The 22,451-nt window shown below is 48.1% G+C and overlaps 7 protein-coding genes across 7 annotated transcripts; 3 read left to right on the plus strand and 4 right to left on the minus strand.

Moving 5' to 3' along the window:
- Positions 1-3,000: 3,000 nt before the first annotated feature.
- Positions 3,001-4,995, plus strand: BCR38DRAFT_347189 (Alpha/Beta hydrolase protein; the record flags this gene model as incomplete). The annotated part of the gene is made up of 4 exons (XM_040856320.1): positions 3,001-3,195; positions 3,278-3,794; positions 3,860-4,611; positions 4,681-4,995. The coding sequence occupies 4 exons, from the start codon at positions 3,001-3,003 to the stop codon at positions 4,993-4,995; spliced, it is 1,779 nt and encodes a 592-aa protein (XP_040713920.1).
- Positions 4,996-6,950: 1,955 nt separating this feature from the next.
- On the minus strand, positions 6,951-8,736 carry BCR38DRAFT_410535 (heterokaryon incompatibility protein-domain-containing protein; the record flags this gene model as incomplete). The annotated part of the gene is made up of 2 exons (XM_040858474.1): positions 6,951-8,284; positions 8,352-8,736. The coding sequence occupies 2 exons, from the start codon at positions 8,734-8,736 to the stop codon at positions 6,951-6,953; spliced, it is 1,719 nt and encodes a 572-aa protein (XP_040713921.1).
- A 1,068-nt stretch (positions 8,737-9,804) lies between these two features.
- Positions 9,805-10,920, minus strand: BCR38DRAFT_305195 (uncharacterized protein; the record flags this gene model as incomplete). Its single annotated transcript, XM_040854607.1, has 1 exon — positions 9,805-10,920. A coding segment is annotated over one exon (1,116 nt), but the record flags the coding sequence as incomplete, so codon positions are not given.
- A 4,007-nt stretch (positions 10,921-14,927) lies between these two features.
- Positions 14,928-15,326, plus strand: BCR38DRAFT_303657 (uncharacterized protein; the record flags this gene model as incomplete). The annotated part of the gene is made up of 1 exon (XM_040854585.1): positions 14,928-15,326. A coding segment is annotated over one exon (399 nt), but the record flags the coding sequence as incomplete, so codon positions are not given.
- Positions 15,327-15,937: 611 nt separating this feature from the next.
- On the minus strand, positions 15,938-17,254 carry BCR38DRAFT_346234 (P-loop containing nucleoside triphosphate hydrolase protein; the record flags this gene model as incomplete). Its single annotated transcript, XM_040856243.1, has 2 exons — positions 15,938-17,048; positions 17,100-17,254. Coding segments are annotated over 2 exons (1,266 nt in total), but the record flags the coding sequence as incomplete, so codon positions are not given.
- A 237-nt stretch (positions 17,255-17,491) lies between these two features.
- BCR38DRAFT_525152 (uncharacterized protein) lies at positions 17,492-18,479 on the minus strand. The gene is made up of 2 exons (XM_040865311.1): positions 17,863-18,479; positions 17,492-17,814 (listed from the first exon to the last, which is right to left on the minus strand). The coding sequence occupies exons 1-2, from the start codon at positions 18,415-18,417 to the stop codon at positions 17,521-17,523; spliced, it is 849 nt and encodes a 282-aa protein (XP_040713925.1). The 5' UTR covers positions 18,418-18,479; the 3' UTR covers positions 17,492-17,520.
- A 2,395-nt stretch (positions 18,480-20,874) lies between these two features.
- On the plus strand, positions 20,875-21,770 carry BCR38DRAFT_437423 (uncharacterized protein). The gene has a single exon (XM_040860524.1). It carries the CDS (start codon positions 20,949-20,951, stop codon positions 21,420-21,422), a length of 474 nt encoding a protein of 157 aa, XP_040713926.1. The 5' UTR covers positions 20,875-20,948; the 3' UTR covers positions 21,423-21,770.
- The last annotated feature ends 681 nt before the right edge of the window (positions 21,771-22,451 follow it).

Below are 22,451 nucleotides of genomic sequence, written 5' to 3' on the forward strand. Positions count from 1 at the left end.
GATATAGCTTGCTAGCCGACCCCATGACGGCTCTTCCTCACAGTTTAGCACCTCTGCTATACACCGTTTTAACGATAACACTGCCGAATAGATACCACACGTCTCACGAGAATAGTCAGATAGCGCAAAGAGCAGCTGATGATGTGCCAATAAGATGGGTGTGTATATTGCAAGACTGATTCTTGCGGAATCTAACTTAAGTGGGAGCGTCCGAGGTCTCCTCTTTGGCTGGACCCACTCCGAGTTCCACCGCATCGGGGGCGAACCCCTTCCGACTCTGTTTGTCGGCTAAGGCAGGCCCGCTATGACGACCCTTTCTTATACGTATTGTCACGACCTGGGTTGCATCGCATTGGTAGAGACCTCGATTAGGTGCTATCGACGAAGATTCTACTCTAAGGAGCGAAGGAAAGAAGATCACAAACTTAGGTTTGAGGGAGCGCGACTAAGTCGTCCACGCTTGGCGGGGCTCCTGCAGGGGTTATGATTGGCTTCCCACCTGGCACTGCCATGGCAGGTGTTCCAGCTGTACGTCACCTGGTTGTAGTGAGTCTGCGAGGGTTGACCTTCACACGTATCTTACAGTACTAGCCTCCAGATAGGCTCTCGAGAAAGTCCTCTACTAATACTTCTTAAGTAGCTAATAGAGCGTTATGAAGTTGCAAATCCGTTATCTACACCCAGATATTCTCTATAGAGTTCAGATTAGGTGTAACGAGGATATCACGTCTCACAGGAATAGCCAGGTAGTGCAAAGAGCGGCTATAATGCGCCAGGGTTATGGGTGCGTATATTGCAAGACTGATTCTTAAGGAATCTAAGTTAGGTGGGAGCGCCTCGAGTTCTTCTCTTAATCTGAACGGTTCCGGAGTTCTACCGGATCGGGGCGAAACCCTCCCGACTCAGCTCGTCAGCTGAGACCCGCCCGCCATGACGACTCTTTCCTTACATTAGGAAAGCATAGCTACTCCATTTCTAATATCCTAAGAACCTCTAGGTATACACTAGTAAATAAAGAGTAACACAAGAGAGCTCCGTTCTATATAAAGACGACGTTAATTAGTTTTTGCTTATGATACTTTAAACTTGTCACGACCTGGGTTGCATCGCATTGGTAGAGACCTCGATTAGGTGCTATCGACGAAGATTCTACTCTCAGGAGCGAAGGAAAGAAGATCGCAACTTAGGTTTGAGGGAGCGCGACTAAGTCATCCACGCTTGGCGGAGCTCCTACAAGGGTTATGATTGGCTTCCCATCTGACACTGCCACGGCAGGTGTTCCAGCTGTAAGTCACCTGGTTGTAGTGAGTCTGCGAGGGTTGACCTTCACAAAACTGAGCATTTAAAGGTAGAATATCGTTATAGTTTTTAATAGTTAATTTCTCCTTATCCCTTTAGATATCTACAGTAGGGCCCCTTCGATTTTCCTCTAATTTCGCCTTAAATATGTATCCGAAGAAGCCTTATTCTCTAATAACTGTAAACGATTGAGTATTCTCTATATGTCAGCAATATTTGGTATCTGGACTGTACTTACTTAGGGATTTACAGGTGTCCGAATTGCGCCTGACACACCACCAAAGGCGGGGTAAACTCCACTCATATTTAAGATATAGATGCGGCTGTGTGCTAGGGAAGGTGACCACGGTTGGCCTGTCACGGAATTCAATTCCAAGCGAGGTGTTCAGGAGACTTCTATCTGCCGAGCTAAGGTCTGCGCGTCTGATCCATTTTAAAGGCGTTCAATCTCCGACGAATATCCCGATCGCTCGGCCACAACGCCACTGTTGACCTCACATGTATGTAGTCCAGATTGTCCAGACATATTGTAGACAATCAACTGTCGTTAATATATCACAAGTCGTCACTGTGAGATCAAATCTTACACTATATTGAATACTATAATGAAGCGGGACTAAGCTAGATACGTAGTAGCGCAGTACTCGTTTAAATAGATAGGCGCATAATTAGAGGTAGTTTTCCTTTGACTCTACGCTATCTACGGTCGCTAGCTCTATTAGGGCCCTAATAACGACCTTCTCGCTATAGTAAGCTACTTCAAGGACTAGGAATCAAAGATCTAGCTATAGCATCTCGTGGTTCTTATCCTTATTATGAAAGTCGATGAGTAGTTACTTTTCATTAGGCTATAATAATATCTATAGGCCTCTGCAGCCTGATTTCTAGGACGTTAGCGGGCTTGTTAATAGCGCCCTAGACTTAGCGGTACTATAAACTAATCTTATGGGCTAGACCAAGATATATTAAGTGTCGCAATTGCTAGGGTAGCCCGCGCGGTCGCTTGTAACATCAGGAGTAATATTAGATGTATCTACGCGCCGTTATGTGGTAAGAAAATACAGGCGGATCTGAAAATTGGGTACAGTGTCAAAAGCGGTCTGATTTTCAGCGCTAACATCAATCATGATGGTGGATTGCAAGTCATGGGATACCTGACCCACTTCCCACCATCAAATAACGACCAGTTGAACCATCACTGTAGTAGCGCACCACAACAACGTGTGTCTTCATCTCCAAGTTCTCGGTTAATTTTTGACGAGTCTGGCCAAATCCCCGCACCGTACCTCGGAACCCAGGAACCAAATTCGGCCACACACCAGAGGGGCTTTCCCCTTGGGCGTACACCACGCGGCACGCCAGAGAAGGTCCGATTACTTGGTAAACTTGTTTCCTTTTCCCCCAAAGAACCGCCTATCCCCGGTGACGGCAACTGGGGCAGCAAGGTGCCGAACTCGTGGGCTCGGTTGGTGGGTAGCGGTGACTAGGAGAAGGAGGGAAGAGGAGAACTGGGAGATGCGATGGGGTAATATGAATGGTATTAATGGGGACGATGTCTTGGCTTCAGGTGAGGGGAGGGTTGGAATACGGTGTCAAACAAGCACAATAAGAAGAAGCAGAAGAAGCTTGTTTCTTCCCAGAGACTTAATCCAGCTTCTTGTTCTCATGCTCACAGCAGCTGCCTTTGGATCAGTCTTCACGATGCGTCTTCTTTCGCTGCTAGCTACTGGCTTCGGCCTTGGCGCTTCGATAGTAGTTGCTGCCCCCATGGCTGACAATGGCACGTTGCCACATCCTGTTACTGCGCCGACCGTGACGCTGAAGAACGGGACGTACTCGGGGATATACAGCTCGGAGTATGATCAAGATTATTTCTTGGGTATGCCGTATGCTCGGGTAAGTTGCAAGAATTTCGAATCTTTCACAACTCTCTCCGATCTATGGTGATGGATGATACTAAGTATAATACATTTGTTAGAAGCCAATTCGCTTTAGTAACTCCCAATACCTTAACTCAACCTGGGACGGCATCAAAGAAGCAACCGCTTACCCAAAACATTGTATCGGCTACGGCGGTGACGAAGTAGGCTATGATCTCTCAGAGGACTGTCTATACATCAATGTCGTCCGCCCTGCCGGAATCTCAGACACCGCCGATCTCCCAGTAGCAGTCTGGATCCACGGCGGTGGTCTCTACATGGGCGGTTCCGCCGACAGGCGCTACAATTTGAGTTTCATCGTAGACAATAGCGTCAAGCAAGGCACGCCCCTCGTCGCCGTGAGCTTCAACTACCGCCTGTCCGCCTTTGGATTCCTCCCCGGAAGCCAAGCCCTCGCTGAGGGGGTGACCAATATTGGATTCCGCGACCAGCGCCTTGCGCTGCGTTGGATAAATGAGAATATTCAGTCATTTGGGGGTTCGCCGGATCTAGTGACTATCTTTGGTGAGAGCTCGGGAGCGGAGAGCGTCAGTGCTCAGGTTTTGGCTTATAATGGTAAGCAAGGCACTTATATGCCGTCTTCTCTCCTACGCTTAAGATATTAACCATATTGCCTCTAGGTCGCGACGATGGCCTCTTCCGCGGCGCAATCGGACAATCCGGCTTCGGCGGCCTCGTCCCTCGCTATGCCGGCGGCTTCAACGCCACGACGGCTCAGCAGGAACTCTTCGACACCCTCTTAACCAATACTTCATGTGCTTCTACCGTAGGCACCCAGGAATCCATCGCGTGTCTACGAAATGCCCCTTTCGAGGAAATCAACTACGTCCTTAATGTCACGGGACTCGGCCCCTGGCCCCCGATCTTGGACCACGACTTTTTCGCCGACTACCCGTACAACCAGCTGAGAGACGGCAAGTTCCCTAAGATACCTGTCTTGATTGGCGCCAACACGGACGAGGGCACCGCATTTGGCAGGGGCCACGGGCCAAATGGTTCGGTCATTAACACTGATGCTGATTTCGAGTATGCTGTGCGGGACATAATCAACGAAAACGTCACACTCTCAACCGGCAAGACGGTCGATGAGATTGTGGAAAAGATTATGTCGTTATACCCCAACATCCAGAGCGAGGGGATTCCATCTTTGGAATCTTGGCCCCAGGTCATCACGGCAAACTTGACTTATACGGCCGAGTTGGGTTTGCAGTACCGCCGGATCAATGCGCTGTATGGTGATTATTTCATGCACGATCCGCGCCGCCGGAGTAGTATTGCTTGGGACAGGGCAGGGCTGCCATCGTGGAGCTATCGATTTGATGTCACTGTGAATGGGATTAACGAGTCTTATTCTGCTACGCATTTTCAGGAGGTGAGCCTCCCGCAGCTTCTTTCTGGTTACTCACTTCAGGGAATCCTTCAAGCTAATACATTCCTCTAGGTCGCCTTCGTCTTCTATAACCTCAACGGCGACGGCTACACTACCAACCCCTTCGCCAACACGACCCAGGCCTTCAAGGACCTGGCCTTCACCATGTCCACTGCCTGGATCAATTTCATCACGGCGCTGGACCCCAACAAGGGTGCGGCTGTGGAACCTGCTTGGCCGGTTTACAGCGAGGGGACTGGCGTAGACGTCGGGCAGAATTTGGTGTTTAGTGTAAAGGATGGGGGCAATTATCTGGAAGATGATGACTATAGGGCTGAGGCGATAGGCTGGTGGAATGAGAACCAGCTGGCCATATTTGGTAACTAGAGAGGTGGAGAATCAATGGATTGACTTAGGGTAGATATAATGGGAGGAGAGGCTGAGAGGAGATTGTCTAGGTTATACATGATAGTTTAATAACCCAAACTTGATCCCTCAGTGTTCTAATCGCATTTCGTGCCTGTTGACACCTTCGATTTATAGCTAATTCACCAACTTACTTAGCCCTCACTCTTTCAAACTATTAATTACTTTTAAATCTAGTAAATTCATCAAGGCTGTATTCTTTCGAGCCGTCGAATTACCCTGACTTCATTAACTTCAACTTTTGAAGGTTGCCCATCAAACCGAATCGTATAAATCTATTGACTTTTCAATATTCTAAGCTACTAGCAGCCGCATCCTCCCTCTTTCAAATCGAAGATTCAGCGATTGCGATGGACCCCTTTCCGGCCGGAAATCTCGACTTTTAATAGACATCGTATGCAAGCAAATCAAAGCAAATAAGGCCATGCGATTTATGTTCGCAAATAAGTGGAGAAGGCATATTCTATTTGCTTTGTTTGCGTTGGACTTGACTTGTTCGCCAAGGAGTTGCTTTATGTCGGGACGCTGTTGACTGTACTTGGAGAGTAGGCTAGGCTAATTGCAACGGACAACACCCTCGACCCTTACACAGGTATTATACTAAGGAACCTTATCCCTTAGTGAAAGATAAGCATATGTAGAAAGGCTTATTTGTTGTACAAAATTTAGGTTTTTCTATTTTTAGACTTTGCCTTTTAGCACTCTTTTCCATGCGTCTTTCCCGCTCCTAAATGATCACATACAAGCAGTCTATACTAAATGTAACAATAGATAATTATGAATACATATGTATAGATAGTTCTGAAGAGGACCAATGTAGTTGATTCGCAAGTAGTGATCTACGAGTAGTAGTCATAATACTACCAAGTCCACCTTGGCTACTTCCGTCTGATCCCCCGAATCCTGTTTTACCTACTACAAGATTCAAAGGTTGATCGACTTGTTTTCGGTTTATGGCGCAGAAAAGGGCAAACCAGGCTGGAAATCCTTCAGAGAGGAAGACACTTTCAGTCCGTTCAACATAAGTCAGATTGCTGTTTCCATTCGATCCCAAGTGTCAATCAGTTTTGAGTGAGGAATCAAAGTCGTCTGGTGCTCTATTGATAAGAGTGGGCCATGTCGGGAACTACGCAGTACTTCGTTGAACCGCTTGACCATCGGGTGAGATTTGATCCATGATCTGCTCGGCTCCGTACTGGGATGTATATGCAACACTGTCCTGGATCTTAGCCATTAGATTGGAGCCCGGTGAACTTCATCTGTGTGACTAGCGGGATCTAGCCATAGTTTGGACGTTGTGACGTTGATCTGCAAAGTCTGCAGTTCATGTCGCCTAACCCGCATGCAAGCCACCTTTTGATCCGCGGCCTTATGCTAGCTACGGACATTGACATGCCTCACCGTGTCTACGGATGTTTTGGACGATGACTAGTCAAAGGTATAGTCCCATTATACCTTGACAAGTCAAAGTCATTATTGCTCAATTAAGTACTATATACCTTTAGCTCTTTACGCGATTTGTAAGGAAGGTGTGCTTTGTTCCCTAAGTGCATTATATAGTTATCTGCCTTCTACGTGATGGTGATATAGATAGTCTTCCCGATAAAGATACTTTGATGCACTTGCGCAAGCCCGACCCGTTCGTACTCTTGACCTGATTTCCTCTTCAACATAAGACACCAGGCCCAGTCACCCCTGAAATCCAGTGTGTCAATAGTCAAGGCTTCAAACCTCCAGCCATTATTATTCCGGATAATCATCAGACAATAAATTTCGCGACTCGATGGAACTTCTTCAAACTGATCCAAGCATCCATTTCCATGCAAAACTCCATCAGAGTCCATCAACCGAATATTCGCCCTTATCCAGCCAAACTCGGACCGTTCATCCTGCTCAATGACTGAGCCTAGCATCAGTCACTCCAAGTAGCCAGATAGCTTCAAGTAGCCACTTTTGACCTCCCCGTACATATCAAACCCCGCCGTTTGAGTGAAGGCTACTACGTCACTAATTTCAACCTGACCTCGCCATTCCGCTTCAATCAAAACAGGACCATCACGCGAGGCCCAAGACCACGATGGAGCTCGGTACGCTCGGGGTCGTCTTAATGGTTTACCCCATTCACTTGCATGCCAAAGCAGTCCAGTGGGTATATCTCGCCGCCATAAGCCAGCCAGGTATTCATCCTGCGAATAGTAGGCAAACACACGGGTTATGCCCGATATCGCCGGAAGTTTGTCAGTGTCTACGGTTAAATCTCGCCCGCCATAGTCGGACACAAGTTTATACCAAATTGCGTACGTTGGTGCGGACCTATGGGTACTACCACCGTAACCCGGAGTCTCTTCGACAAGGGGTTGACTGGAGAGACATTTCAGAAAGCCGTTTGTGTGGTCTTTCTCAGTGGCGCCGAATCTGTCTAGGGGCATGGGATCACGGATCGAGCTTTCTTCACCTGTTGAGGTTTGACATTCCCAAAATAACTGCTTGCATCCAAAGTGAATAATGCGCCGAGAAAGATACCGTTCCTGTAGTGTCCAAGCTCGGGTATTAAGAGGTCCGCTGGACACCTCCGTATCAAATGGTCCTAGATGTCGGAAACGGGACGAACCCAGGGCGATGGGGCTTGTGAAAGATTGGTTCGAGATAATATAGACTGCTAGACTTCCCGAGCCGTTGAAAGCATCATATTGAGGTAAATTGACCATGGTCGGTGTCTCCCTTGTTTGAAACAGTCCGGTATCACCCGAAGTCTCACAGGCAGCAGATATTGTTAAGATTGCGTTCTGATAGACCTGTGCCATCCGTGAAGCTTCTCGTTCCCAATCTTCGCGTGAGTCCTGGATTATACAGAGCGAGTCAATGCAAATATACCGAAACCCGAGAGCTGCAGTCACGGCTATTGCGTCCCGAAACGTGTTATTCAACGTGTCGGTTGGGATAGCCTCTTTGTGTTTTCGTAGGTTCCCAGAGGTTGTTCGGGTTATATTAACCCCTCCCCATCTGTGGCTCAAGGCGATGTAGTCGACTATAGTGTCGTTTGTCTCAACAAAGGATGGTGGGATTCCTGCGGAAATATTGCCAATATCAAGAAGACGGGTCGGTACATCCGAATATTGTCGCCCGAAACCAGTGGCACATGCTGAATGATCAGAAAGGCACGTGGAAAGCCACTGGCGCACACAGGCAGGATCATCGGCCGGATGAACAAGGCGATTATGAATGCGATCAGCCGTCTGGGATGGAGCATCTGCCACACCAGATACAGTTAGCCCATCTCTTTCGTCTTATTTCATAACTACGCGACGCGTATATACCTCTATCACATGTCACTGGAAGGCTACCGAATTGCCTCAAGCCGCGATCCTTCATGTCTCGTACATTGCCAACCCGAACCGAGTTAGAATGGTCTGATGTATCTAGAGCATTCGGGACTCCCGCGTAGAGGTGTAGGTTGATGATATTTTGAATAGAATATTGCCCATATTTTTCTTGTACCATGTTGCAACTTCCTGCCACGTAGAGGCTTTCATTTGAACCGTGAACCTGACTGTCGAGCTTGCACTCAGCCAGGAATAGCGCGCAAAACTCGCATTTAGCGATGGAATCCGTCAATTCTGCCCAAGTGGCTTTAAAAGGCCGCACCGTGGCGGTAAGAAGGTCGTCTAATTTGATGTCTGCACAAGATCCGCACAGAGGCATATTGTTAATAGGAAAGGGTGACTATTATCCTCATACCAGCCCCGAAAGCGGCCCCTGCTTAGCAGGGCGAGCACAGGGTGCCATCAGGTACCACAGAGTACTACATGAATATGGGGGTTGTGTTTAGTATCTGTAATGCGCCTAACAAACTTCGAGATGTATAGAGGTCTTTTTCCCGGCGGCAACCATGGAGTCGTTATCTGCGACTTGACCTGTGGGATAACACCGCGGTGCCAAATTCTGCCACTAAAGAGCCAGAAACGGCTCCCTTCTGACTTCGCCAGCTTCTCACAATACCTTCCAAATCTGACTGAGATCTTGTGATTTAGGAATTAGAGGACGTAGTGAATCACAGGGTTTTGGGAATCATAGGATTTTATTGAGCCTAAAGTTGTGGTGGAGTGACAGCTGACGAGATCGCCGGGGAACTGCTTAGGGTTTCCGCGGGTTGACCGAGACAGGGAGTCCAATTCAATCGCCCTCTTCGACCAAGTTACGCCATCTCAAGCTCAGCCGTTTCTATTCTACTCTATTCTTCTTGAAGTTTCTCCAAAACTTTTAATACTAAAGAACTTAAATAAAGGCAGTTCTAATCTTAGGTTTCTCGTCCGAGACACTCTCTCGAATTAGAAAGCTGAGATGATAACGGATTTAATATTAACTTACCTAATACTTATCATATCGCCATATAGAATCGAGAAACGTGACAAGACTCGGACTAGCGATAGCTTTAATAATAAAATTATATACCGTACGTAAGACGCTACTTAGAATTGTCTGGATCGAACTGTGGCTCAAGCATGGTTTGCTATGTTGGTTGTTAAGAGATTGAAGGTTTAACGCTAATGGGGTTATGGTATTAACAATGCAGTTTCACTTGCAAATGCAGATGCGCGCAAAAGGGGGTCAATACAATTAGAAAGATATTCTAAGAGTATGAAAGGCAAGCTCTCAAACGAAGACAAGTTAGCTCTAAGCATCGTCCGCATCACCAAATTCATAGCGTGATAAAGCATGCCACAAGCGGTGCCCATCGTATAGTATATCAGCCAGTGTTGTTTCCGGCCGGATCAACTCCGTCAACATCTGTGTATAATTCTTGATGTCTCCCCTGCTACCAACAACCATCTTCTCCAACAACAATGCCTCCGCTGTATGATGCCAGCTATCGTTCAGTGCCGGCAACAGCGGTAGCAATAACCGCAAGTCGTCCTCGCCTAAGCCTCTCATAGGCACAATACTGCCGGTTTTATCGGACCCCGCCGCTGGCTTTGCTTTGTGATGGAATAGCCTTGATACCTCTGCCCTGAAAGTGCTCTGTACTGCTGGAGTCGACTTTTTGGTCCTTGGCAGGGAAGCGTAGAATCTATCCACGGCTGATCTCCTCTGCATGACATCTGAAATATTTGCAAGCTGAACTACGACGTCCAAACCACCTAGGCAGAGTATCGCAGCATACACTTGATCTCGCGGTGCTTTCTTCAGATAACCACGAAGCGACCTCTCCCAGAAGCCGTAGTACGAAGGCGGGCTAAGCAACCGGCGCACAAAATTGATTATTATGTCAAAAATCTCGTGCGTCTGTAGTAAGATATCATTGCTATAAAATTCCATGCTTGCGCGCTCAAACTGGAATTCTGCAACATCGTGGCGCCGTAGAAGGCTGTCATGCCGCTCATGCGAGCGGTTATGCTGAAGTAGATGCTTCGGATACATCTCGAAAAAGTGAAATGCCGCGAAAAGTGACGGGACGAGACGCTGTTGTATGTGCCGCTTTGTCGACTGGAAGTGATGTTGTTGTTCCCTAGACTTGTGTAGATAGAACTCCTGACTAAGCCATTTGGCTATGTGTGCCGCCAACCTCGACGCCACGCCATGGCGATGGCCAACCTCTTGAATATACTGCATGTCCTGGTTCAAATTTGGGTATAGCGTTTGGGCAAGGGACGGAAGAGGGTTTCGAACAAGGAATAGCTTGGAGATGGCGGATGCGTTCGAGGAGACAGCAGCGCGCCATTTGGTCGACACCTGCCGAAGATTCATCGCAGAGCGAAAAGGCAGCAGCCTGATGATTTGGTCTCGAATTTCTGGTGGCAGGTTGAAAAAGAGCACCTCGAAAGTGGTCTTCGTCTTTTTCTTGGGCAAGTCTAGATGAAGCTGTGGCAGCTTGATATTCGTCCCGACTTGGACGGCTTCGCGTGCGACCCGAAGAACGTTTCTCTTGGGCATCTTCCTGCCGTCCAGATTCTCATAAAACTCCGGTGAGCCAAATTCGGTGAATTTGTGAGGACCCGCACCCTGGCCACTGGGTGTCGTTCGCCTGGGTGAGCTCATGGTTTGGCAGAGTTGTTTCGGCGGGACAAGAGAGACGGTCAAATTTAGTGTTCTGGCTACACTCTCGAGGATAGCATTCATGGGAAGAATGTAAGCAATCTGAGTTCCCTGGTGCCCGAAGCCGATGTGTCCAAATAACTCGCCAGTTGTCCTTCCGATGACGGTTGAACCGCAATCCCCAGGCTGAAAGGAGTGACCGGCTTCCAAAATGACCGAGTACATGTCTTGACACCTGCTCTGGCCTTTTGGTTTAATCCAAGTGGGTGAAGGGGATAGTTTGCCGGCCAACGCGCCGCCGCTGGCCGTGGCCACTATGACGGGAGCATCGCTACTAATGTTGTTGATGGCACCAGGCTTAGTCACTCGGACCATTCGATTGCTCCCAGGTTGGCCATAGGATACCAGGTTTCTGTCTTCTCCCTCGAAGTTTTCCAACTCCACCAGTGCGTAATCCAAACCTTGTTCTTGAGTGACGCCTCTTGGAACGAATTTCCCAACTCGGACAATATCTCCAAGACTCATAGGCCATGTGTCCTTGCTCGGTACCATCGCCGCGGTGGAAAATGCATTCTCATCCCTGTTTTCCAAGCTATGCGCGAACTCAGTACGAACAGACGCACCAACTAGTTCATGAGAAGTACTTTGAGCGATATAACTGGTCGTGTCGTTATCATCTTCGAAGTCGGATGATTCCAGATCCAGATCAGCCAATGAGAAAAAATGGGAATTGATCAAGGGGAGTTTTGGAGAGTCATGAAGGACATGTCCCACTGTCGTCTGGTAGGCTTTGGAGCCTGCGAAAAGAATAGGTCCACCAGTCGCAACTCGTGGGGGGCCGCCACCAGACACGGGTATGTAAAGACGCCTGCCAACCTCTTGCCTGACTTTGGGAGCCCACACCTCCCCTTTTTCCATTTTTGCCGAAGAACTATCGCCCTGACCGTCCCAAACAAAATCATCTTGAGCAAGGGGTTCTGGTGTCTCCGAGCTGCAGTGCAGTCCAATCGATGAGCAATGACTCGTGCGATCACTTTGTTTGAAAGCGCCTTTGACAGCGGTTCGTATACGTGATTCCTTGGAGCAGAACAACACCTTGGCAGAAGCCGTTTCCCTCGACTCGCCCAATATGACCAGATGGATGCTGCACGTTGGTTTCTCGCTCCCTGGCAAAGTCTCAACTACGGCGCAAATTTCGCGACCGAGTAATGACCATGAGTCACCGACGGAGCCAAGAGCCTGCCAACAATTCATCCCACAGGGAAGCCTGTGAATGAGGCGACCGCATGATGCTTCGTTCGTGTCTGTTCCGATTCCCATGCTGCGAACGAGACACCGTTTTGTCGTGATGCCAGCCGGAATTATAGTTGCTTATGACTTCAGGCGACGGACTTAATATTGAAAACGTGCCCAAGATCTTACATGGACTCCGTTTTCTATAAGGTGGTGTGGGCGCGAGATTCACGGTATGCAGATCTGAGGACTGATTGACAGCATACATTACAGCAAGCCAAACTTCCAATTAACCCTGATGCGCCGACATACCACCGAATCCGGACGGTCTGACTCGGCCTTTATCAGGTTTGGAGAATCCCTGGAATTTCCGGCATTCAGCCTGGCTAACAGTTGCGGAAGCCACACAGCCATATATCTGGCGTTAATCCACGTGGAAGAGAGGCAAATTAAGCAACGCACACTCGGATCATCTAGGTGCTTGTTATCTATCCGGCGCCCTAGGCCTAGACGCTGGTAACAGGGCAGCGCTTTTGGTTGTGAACGACAGATGAGATGACCAGGCTAAGAGCTTACAACAAAAGAAAGCCGGCCCGACTTGGCTGACAAAGTAAGGCGTAACCGACTTTCGCAGGGGTGGCGTCCCTCAAAAGTCGACCCTTCGTAGCTTGGCGCCTTCTGCCTCCCAGGCGCGAATCATTTCAGCGCAGTCCAATCCTTTTCGTCAGACACTATCATTAGGTCAAAGTGGGACCCATCCTACGCAAATATAACAACTACTCACCTTGAGCATCTGCAGATTTGAAGATCGAATACAGATTGATCATTGCATTTACGATGCCTTGAATCCTGAAGATGTATGCGGTGTTTTCTCTAGATATGTTTCACAACAGTTTTGAACCAAGCTTGTTAGCATTATGCATTTTCCACAATAGAGATACCGGGACGACTCCATGATTCTTTTAAGGGTTGAATGTCTATCAAGTGTGAAATGGTATGGATTGGAGTTATTTTCGTGCGAAATTTACATATTGTATTTCAGAAAATAGATAATGTGTATCAGGTCTGTATCTTGTCACCAGAGGTACTGACAAAATATGGTTGCTTACTGAGAAGTTGCTTTTGCCCCTATCCATACCGGCTATTGTCTGCACATTTCATATATTACATTTGCCCATACCACCAAGCGTTTATCGTACGTGATACAGAGGCTAGTAAACTGTTAGGAGCCCTTTCAGGAGCTACCATATATTGGAAGATCCTGCTAATCTTCTTTGTTTCCCACTTGAACCGAATTGTCCCAGAGAATGTCCCACATTTCGAGGAGGCCGCTTATGTTGTTTTCATTTTCTATAGGCAACTCATTACAGAGCCTCTCGGTGATTGTAGGTTCGGCCAATAGGTATCTCTGTAACATTTCCGATGGACTCGTCCGGTCTGAGCTATACAATTATAAGGCATTTGGTGCGCAAAGTTGGCAAAGCTCTTGTTACCTATGTTTCCCAGAGACGCTGCCGATTAAAATGTTGGTACTGACACGAGACATGTTTCGAAGGGACAGTAGCTTCAAATGTGAAGATGTGTAAAAGGCTCGTCCGATGGTCGTTGGCATCTTGGTGTTGAGAATGTCAAACAGTTTATTATATATCGAGCAGAAACCATCGCTATGCGCTTGTATAAACTCATTTTCACTAGACATCGCGAGCTTATCCTCAAGCTACTTCAGAGCACAACACGTTCCTTCATTAGAAAACATCGTCGCACCAAAATGATCACCTGTGTTTGTATCGCTTCTTGGCCCATCGGGAAATGATGGGCGAGAGCACCGAAACTGAGAGCACAGTTGTGCCCTCGCTTAGTAGTTCCTCTATAATGTTGAGATTTGATGAGGGGTCGACGCCAGTGTTCCCTGAACAGAACACAGCCGTCCAATGTCAGCGCCAACCCCAGCTGATGGATATGCAGGCTTTCCTTGGCGTTTACTTGTAGGTTTGCCTGAACCATCCGCATTTTGAGGCCAGCCAGGTTCATTGGTACTGTCGCATCGTATCAGCAGAATCAAAAGGCTATCGAAGAGCTTCGCAAAGTTCATGTCTACCGGGATCTATGCGCCCACGGTCAGCAGTGGTAGTTCCATGTACGGAGGGTACGCCGACTCGATTCACTCTCGGGAGCCACTGGCTTCTTGGTCCTCCACTCCCAGAACATCGATTGAAGTGGATTTTGAGCAGCATGTATCGGATACTCCAACAGTTAAGAACGGAGAATGTGAGGATTTGGATGATTCAAGTGACTATGAACTATTTTCGGGGACAGACGACTCCGAGGAACTTGAACTACTAGAGGAGAACGACCCTGCATACTCAGAGATTCAGGAGGCAGCGACGAAGCTTATCCATGCATTCAGATGTTACAAAGAAGACCATTTTAATCCATCTGACAACCCAGGGTCTGGAAAATCTTCCGAAAAGGGTGCTAAGAACAGCCAAAGACCGGCATCTGAGACGCATGATTCGTCGAGGCGCAATTTGAAACGCCGCCTCCAGAATAAGACAGATGGAGATTTATCTGGAGACGAAGAGACCAATGCAAAGACCAGTTTGAAGAAGAGAAGAACTTCAACCCGAAAGGGCCAACTGTTTGCCTGCCCCTTCTGGAAGAAAGACCCACGGAACTATTCCGACTGTTTCACAAAAGACCTGAAACTGGTCAAAGGCGTCAAGCAGCACCTGTACCGCAGACACTCGAATCCGATTCGATGTCCCCTATGCCAGCATACATTCGACACAGGGGATGAGCGCGATGAACACGTTCGAGAACAATCGTGCTTCCGCTGTCCGAGGGTCACGGATGACAGCATCTCCAGCGACCAGGTGCAACGGCTGGGCAAGCGAGGACCGGCAGGATCAACCCAAGAGGAACAGTGGTTTATTGTCTGGCGTATTGTCTTTCCCACGCTGGAACCGCCGGCCTCGCCGTATCTCAACACGGACTTGTCGGAGGAAATGAACGACTTTCGCGAGTTCCACGCGAGACACGGAAGTGGCATTATCCTTCAACATATGCGGAGCAATGAGCATTGGACCGAAGCCGAAGAAGAGCGGTGGTCCCAGGGCTACTGGAACCGAGTGCTGCGTATCGCGCTGGAGGACATCCACGATTGATGGCTGGATCAACGGGTTCAGCAAGATCGCGAAGACCAAGACCAAGGGGCTGGAGCGGATTTTGTGACTGTGTCATTTGAGTCGCCAAGCCCCGTGTCCGGTAATCAGAGGCATGATGACGGTGCACAGGCGCAGCATCCAACACCGGAGAGTAATCAGCCAGTTATACCAGCTTTCGATGAAGGTGCCCACGACAGTCAGCAATCAGATATTGTGGCTGATATGTACCGGAAGTGGTGTGAAGACAGTGGACTACATTCAGGACGGGATAGTCACTTTGATGGGCATGATAGCATCATTGGATCGGCTTGTGATAGTTTCTACACCAGTAGCTTTTAACTTGTTATTTTAGCGTAGTAAGGAGGCATATAAATGATCGAGTGTCAAATCTTACATGGATTGAGAACTCTCTTGGCCCAAATGGCAGAAGAGTAGAGTTTTAAATTGGCGTAACGAGCCTAACTAGTACAAATTTACCGAAATGGATGACTGCAAGTACGATGTACGTGAGAGTCACGTTGAACACGATGGCAAAAGAGTAATAACATGGCCACTAAGGCGGGTATAAGCATTATTAGCATGTCTAGTGACGTGATCGGGGAATCGGCGTGGTACAGTTGCCACAGAACAAGCCCAATATATCTCGGATCTTTAGACACACTATCTTCATAGTCTCCGGACTTGCATATGACAGTATAATAAACGATTTTTCCTACTCCATCACTATCATCATCACTCTCATTTTGGTGTTGCTGGTTGTTTCCCGGTCCGCTATAATTTCGGAGTAGGGCCTCTGGAATCCCTTGCCGGTCAAAAAAGCTCATAAGTGATAATAAGTCGGCTGCTGACGGTTTTATCCGACGGATATGATCAAATGATAATTGCCATGTGATAATAATGTAATTTTTTGCCTCTCGATCTCGGCGGAGTTCTCCACCTTCGTAATTAAGGAGACTCGTTTTCTTGCGATCACTCTTCCGGAATTCTTCAAGATACTGTCGCACCGAGCAACGGGGCGACCTTCGAGAGATATAAGCAGTTGCTTGAACGATAGCTAGCGGCATGAATTCGAGCGAGGTGGCGAACTCGGAAAGTTCATCGTTATTTTCTTGCGTGTCCAGCTTTTTCTGAACGAGAGCTAGCGCATGCGCGCTATCCATCGGTTCGACTGTGATGATGCTACTCTGTTCAACGAGCTGTAGCGCCGCATTTTTGTCCCTGGTCGTTATAAGAATGGACCCGTTCGGGCACTGTGGAAGATACGACACAAGCAGCTTTGAGTTCCCACTATCCAAGCCGTCCGTTTCTCGATCTGGACTAGCGCTTTCGAGGAGGAAGCCGGTGTCATCGAGGTTGTCAAGTATAAGGACCCATTTCCCCTTCCTTTCGTCACGCAACCAGTCATGTACAAGCTGGAAAGTATTGGCTTTCGGGTTCTGCCGCCCAGAGATTTTGACGTAATTTGCAATATCTCGAAAGCTCTGCTCAAAACGTGTTCTGTTGCTCGCGTGGACCCAGAACACCCACGTTTCGGGCGATCGCATTCGGGTTTGGTACGCGTGTTCGATAGCGATTTGCGATTTGCTTCGCAGCCGTCTGTCAGCTATATGAATCATTAGACGCGTTTAGACTTACCCAACTTCGCCCAGGCCTACGAGCGCGGTCCGAGAACCTGGTCTAGCACACTTCTGGTGGACTCGATCGAAAATTTCTCGTCGCTCAACGAAGTCTTCGTCGTGATTGAAGGGTATGATTGCTGACGGAATCGGCAGAACTTCTGGTCGTTCTAGGTTGCGACTATCGTCAGCGCTGGTCGCTCGGACCCTAGAGAACTTGGTAGGCGCTGTAGTTTGTTAGCCTTGCCTGCAAATTTTCATAGATAAATTCATATCTTGTAGCGCTTAAAATTATATCTTGAGGCACAGCTGCTGAATACAACAGTATTAAGTCTCGTTTCAAGCATGACCTCTTAAGTTGACCAATCGTGCGTGCAATATTTCCTGATACGAAAAGGTAGGGGGACCCACTGGTTAGGTGAATCCCATTCAATTAGATACTATAACGTTGCGCACTGCCGCATTATAGCATCCTCCCCCCTAGGTGCACGCATCATTTCCTCATCCGTTGCAGTCCCCCCCTCTTTATCAATAGCAGAAAGGGTGTTTTTCAACTCACGGTAATTGAGTGCTGCCTGGTATATTTCTTCGATATTGCTTCGCACTAGCTCGAAATTATCTTGATCCGTCTGATTATCGCCAAACTTGCATACGCCTCTATGATCGGCGTTCAACTTTACAATGTTCTCGCGATCCCCAGGCAATCCTAGCTGTGCACTGCCCGTTGGTACAACCTTTGATAATTATTAGTAACAGAGCATCACCTCTTAGATACTACTCACGCTGTCTTGAGCACCCCAGAACGAGATAATTTGGTATTTCAGTAGCTGGTGTCTAAAGTGTTCCTGTAAGATGTCCGAGAAGATGCTCCCTGTTTTCAAAGTCTCTAGCAGGTCGTCGCCCTTCTGGAATCCCGCCGTAGTGGCTATTTTGGCTGCTATGCCGCCCAGGCTCACCAGCTTTGAGTTCCCACCGTTGTGTGGCGTCGCAAAGAAGGCCAGCCCTACGGTCACATCCTTGATAGGCGTATACCTTGGATTGTTGTGCGCATTAACTAGCGCCTGCTTGATCAGCAATCCGCCCATACTGTGACCGAACAGTAGGATAGGCCGGGACTCGTCTTTTTTCCTTTGGATATGTATGGCCTCGAGAAGCTCACTGGCCTTGCCCACGAACGTATCCCGGTCCTTTCCGTAGACCGCTGTCGCGTTATATTCGTAGAGGAAGATTCGTGAGTCGGGGACGTGTTCGGGGAGATCGTCGCGGAGCCATAGTCGTCCTTTTGATCCGGAAGGCGTGCGCCAGGTGTCCCAAGCTGTCAGAGAACAGAATGCCATAGGCACCAGTGGGTGTCAGGACACTGAACGCAGGACACCGGCGGGCCGCCGGAGGGGTGTTTCGGACAAAAGACTCCCGAATCATGATTACAATCTATGTGAAGCTTTGGGATGACGAGAGTCAAGATCCTTGGCATCGCCGACCCTGCTGTTATGCCGGGTCCAAGCGGCGGCCTAGCTATCTATATAAGGACCATCTCGAAGTAGGATAGGGAAGGAGTTGTCAGAGCCACAAGTGTCATCCGAGGCGGGCCGGCTTCCACCAGGTAGGAAGCCGTTTGTGGCGGCTAGAGAGCCGCTTGTGGCGAATGAGAGCCGTTGAAGCCGTTTGCAACGGATAGGGAATCGCTTGGTTGCAGATAAGGAGCCGCTGTCCAAGATATTGGCCGAAGTCGGAGGAACACAGACATACGGAAGCAAACATCCAGAATCCGAGAGAGAACCTCGGCTGGCTATAAGTAAGGAGTCGAGACGAAGGAAGATAGAGAGGGCAGAGATCAATGCATCACCGTGGGCACCCCTACCTGAGACCGCCAGTGACCACCCGGTATTACGTAGGAGGGACGCCCGTTACTCCCCATCACTCTGTACTATTGCCTTCGGCCTAGCCGTACCCTGACACAAGCATGGTCGGCGTCTTTCTTGCTTCGAGGATTCAGCCCATGGACGGCAATAATACTAGGATATGTTAGCCGATATCTAGCGAAGGGAATAGTAAGGGTTTTACGCACTCGACCTTGGCTGATTTGCCGGCAGAGCTCTGAGAGTCCGGAAAGAGTTGTCGTAAAGGCTATGCTCCCCGTGTTAGCTATTAACCGATAGCCGGTTATAACCACCAACTAACCATCTTACTCGTTTGCTTATGCTTGGTGTCTCGAGAGTTTGAGCGTTCTAGGGCCGCAACTACCCCCGTAGTAGGTTTGATATCAACCTTGCATATGCAACGTGAAGAGGGGAAGATCTGACCACCAGTCTGGTGCGGCTGGGGCAACTCTTTGGCGCTTAAAGTCATCCAATCGCCATACAGCACGCGCGATTGTCACATGATTGATGATCCAGTCCATTAACATCAGGAATAGACATTTCGACCCACTTTTCACACCGAAACTCAACTACTTACGTATATGTCAACACCATAGATAATAGATGTATTCAGAAGCTTAACCATGAGTTTTGAAGCCAAATACAGCCGATATAATAGTAGATGGAATCCGCTCGTTGTATCGCGCTGGCTGAAGAATTGTGCGCGCGCGCGTTGAGCGTTCCGGGGTCAGAATAGCTTCTGCCAAATCCTCGGATGCTATAATGCAGTAGTGCGCAACGTTATAGTATCTAATTGAATGGGATTCACCCAACCAGTGGGTCCCCCTACCTTTTCGTATCAATATCGTGTAGGACTAGCTCTTCGTTATAGTATCTACTAAGCTCTCCTATTTCACGATATAACTATTATAAGTTCTGATTAAAGGGTTAGTAAGAAGCGTTAGTCGTATAGAAACGTTCTATATTATACTCCAAGGTATCCCGTGGGACGGGAATACGACGTGGGGAAGAAGATACAGGCCGTTCGTTGACTATAATAAAGAAATTGTAGGGCGGGATTATTGTTTTATATAGTTTATCTCATTCCGTAAACTAGGACAAGTGAACACGAATAACGTTTTTTTAATACAACAGCCAAACTTACCATCATTCTTAAGTAAGAGTTGATGCTATTTTCCAACTGTGACGGTTGTCACGTGATTGACCTACACTGGTCTGAACAGATTGATAAGTGGTTGCAGATATCAAAGTCAGGGACTTTGGTATTGGTCTCCTTTGGTGAAGACATCTGGTACGGTGGCGTAGTGGCAAGGATTGCAACCCCTAGCACGGCGTGACACCAACCCACTTTCTTCTATCTTTGAACAACTAAATTCAGTAATCATAGCGGGCTGCAGAGTTGCTTATCCTTCAAAGTTTATCTTAAAAAGACTTGAAAATTTAAGGATATATCCCCTTTCCCTGGGGCCTGGTGATGCGTTTGTCTGTTCTAGCCGCTTGCTCTTTGCCTTACAGTGTTGTATACCAATATAAACAGGCTTGGCAACATTTAGTATGTTGATGTGAAACACCTTCAGGGGATGCTATCGAATTCATTTGCATCAGGCTGGTGTGGTTTCGAAACAACCAAAGGCTCATGATGTATTGCAAGGATCGGGTTTGCTTTTGAAAGGAATTCCGACGCACATTATTTTCGCGCGAGGAACCGTCTTTGCCAAGATCTTTAGCCAAGTTCCTATTCCGACTAGCAACTTGCGGGCAGGCTTCTTGTCCAATCCGATCGTTATTCAGTAGCTCAGCACTGGCCAGCCTTCAAACACGAGCTATTGCCCCTGAAAGAGGCGGTGTTAGTCGCCACCACGCACATAAATGCCAGCGACACCCCCTTCAAAATAGTTTTATTATCCACCTACACAATCGCGCATGGATATTACTCACAATATGCTACTCTAAATAATAGTCTTCCAATTCCCATCCAAACTCTAAACATGTATCTCACCATCCTCCTCCCAGCTTTGGCAGCATTCGCCGCAGCCGAGGCAGACTTGGCAAAGCGACAAGGCTCCACCGTTACGTTCCCGACCTCCATTACCACCTTCCCGGCCAGCCTACCCTCGGACTATACGAGCGTGCAACTGTCCACAACTGCCACGGGTGACGGGGAGAGATGCGTGCTAGACACGACCAACTCGGGCGTGCTCAGTATCCAGACGCGGACAGATTGCACCCAGCCTACTGTTATTATCAGTGGGACATCAAAGCCGTCGCACAATTCTGTGTCGCATGCTACCACTTCTACTGAATCTACTACGCTGAGCACAGCTACGGGCACAGGGACGGGCACGCCAGCGAGTGCTACGTCAGCAACCCCAACTGGCGGTGCGAGAATTGCGTGCTTGGGGGCAGATGGAGTCACATTCATGGTAGTTGGAATCGCAATGGCGCTAGGCTTTGGATGGTGAGGGGCTATGGATGACTATATCCATGCTATTTGGTACATAGATGATATGCTGGGGAAATGCGCTACAAGTAGGAGAGGACGAAGATTGCGTGAGTGCTTACCAATCGTTTGCCTACGATTGCTTCTGGTAATGACGGCTACAATGGAGCTGAAGAAACCGAACCATTTACTGTACTTCGTAGGACTCTATATGCCCTTGATATGACACGGAGATATACTTAGATTCAATAAATACCTTTATCTGAGCTGTACAAGGACAGTGATACTGGCCAACTACAGTTTCGTCAGAGTTAGATAACCGTAGAGCCCTTGTATTCTGGTCAGGATATGTACTTAAGTTGATGCCAGGAAATTTGTGGGACCACACCGGCACGCAAGAGGCGAGTAGGCCCACTCTGACAGATTGTAGTCATATTGGCTTCATAAGGGTCTGTTGCGGTCCGACAAAATGCCCTAATCATACCTTTACGCTGGTTTTTGTCACTAGATTATTTTACCAAGAAATTGGGTTTTTGCTACTCTGGCTCTGGGTACAGAGTAATTGTTTGAAAGGAAGGAATGAATAACTGTATCCTGTACCAATCGGGAGATGAGTGACCGCAGTCTTCACAGGCATTTCAACGTATATACATACCTCGCGACGCACAACGTGCATCATGCGTTACCAGAAAGAGTCCATTGTTTGTTGTATGTCCAATAATTTATATATATTGCGCCGCGGGCAAAGGTTTTTAGGTCCTTGCAGTTCAGTGGATTCTGCTGTTGGTAACACGCTCTGCTTCGCGATAAATGTGGCTACGGATGAGGGCTGAAGGTTGCAGAAATAGTGACATGCTGGACCGTCTGTGAAATTATCAAGTTGGAGGCGGAAATTATTGCCTCCGACTGTGGTTTTTGGTACGTTAGTTGGCGGTAGACTGCAGATTGCTAACAGAAGAACCAACACATAAAGTTGGCCGAGCCGAATATGTCTTAACCTGAAGATGGTGTAGATCAGAGAAAGGGTGTATCGTGCCAAACAGGAAAAGTT

The sequence above is a fragment of the Pseudomassariella vexata genome (assembly GCF_002105095.1).
Source record: "Pseudomassariella vexata strain CBS 129021 chromosome Unknown BCR38scaffold_9, whole genome shotgun sequence".
Lineage (NCBI taxonomy): Eukaryota > Fungi > Ascomycota > Sordariomycetes > Amphisphaeriales > Pseudomassariaceae > Pseudomassariella > Pseudomassariella vexata.

Coding starts and splice junctions, on each gene's coding strand:
- BCR38DRAFT_525152 (XM_040865311.1), bottom strand. CDS start 18,417: ATGGCATTCTGTTCTCTGACAGCTTGGGACACCTGGCGCACGCCTTCC. Junction 17,815..17,862: donor TCTGGGGTGCTCAAGACAGC/GTGAGTAGTATC, acceptor TAATTATCAAAG/GTTGTACCAACGGGCAGTGC.
- BCR38DRAFT_437423 (XM_040860524.1), top strand. CDS start 20,949: ATGTATCTCACCATCCTCCTCCCAGCTTTGGCAGCATTCGCCGCAGCC.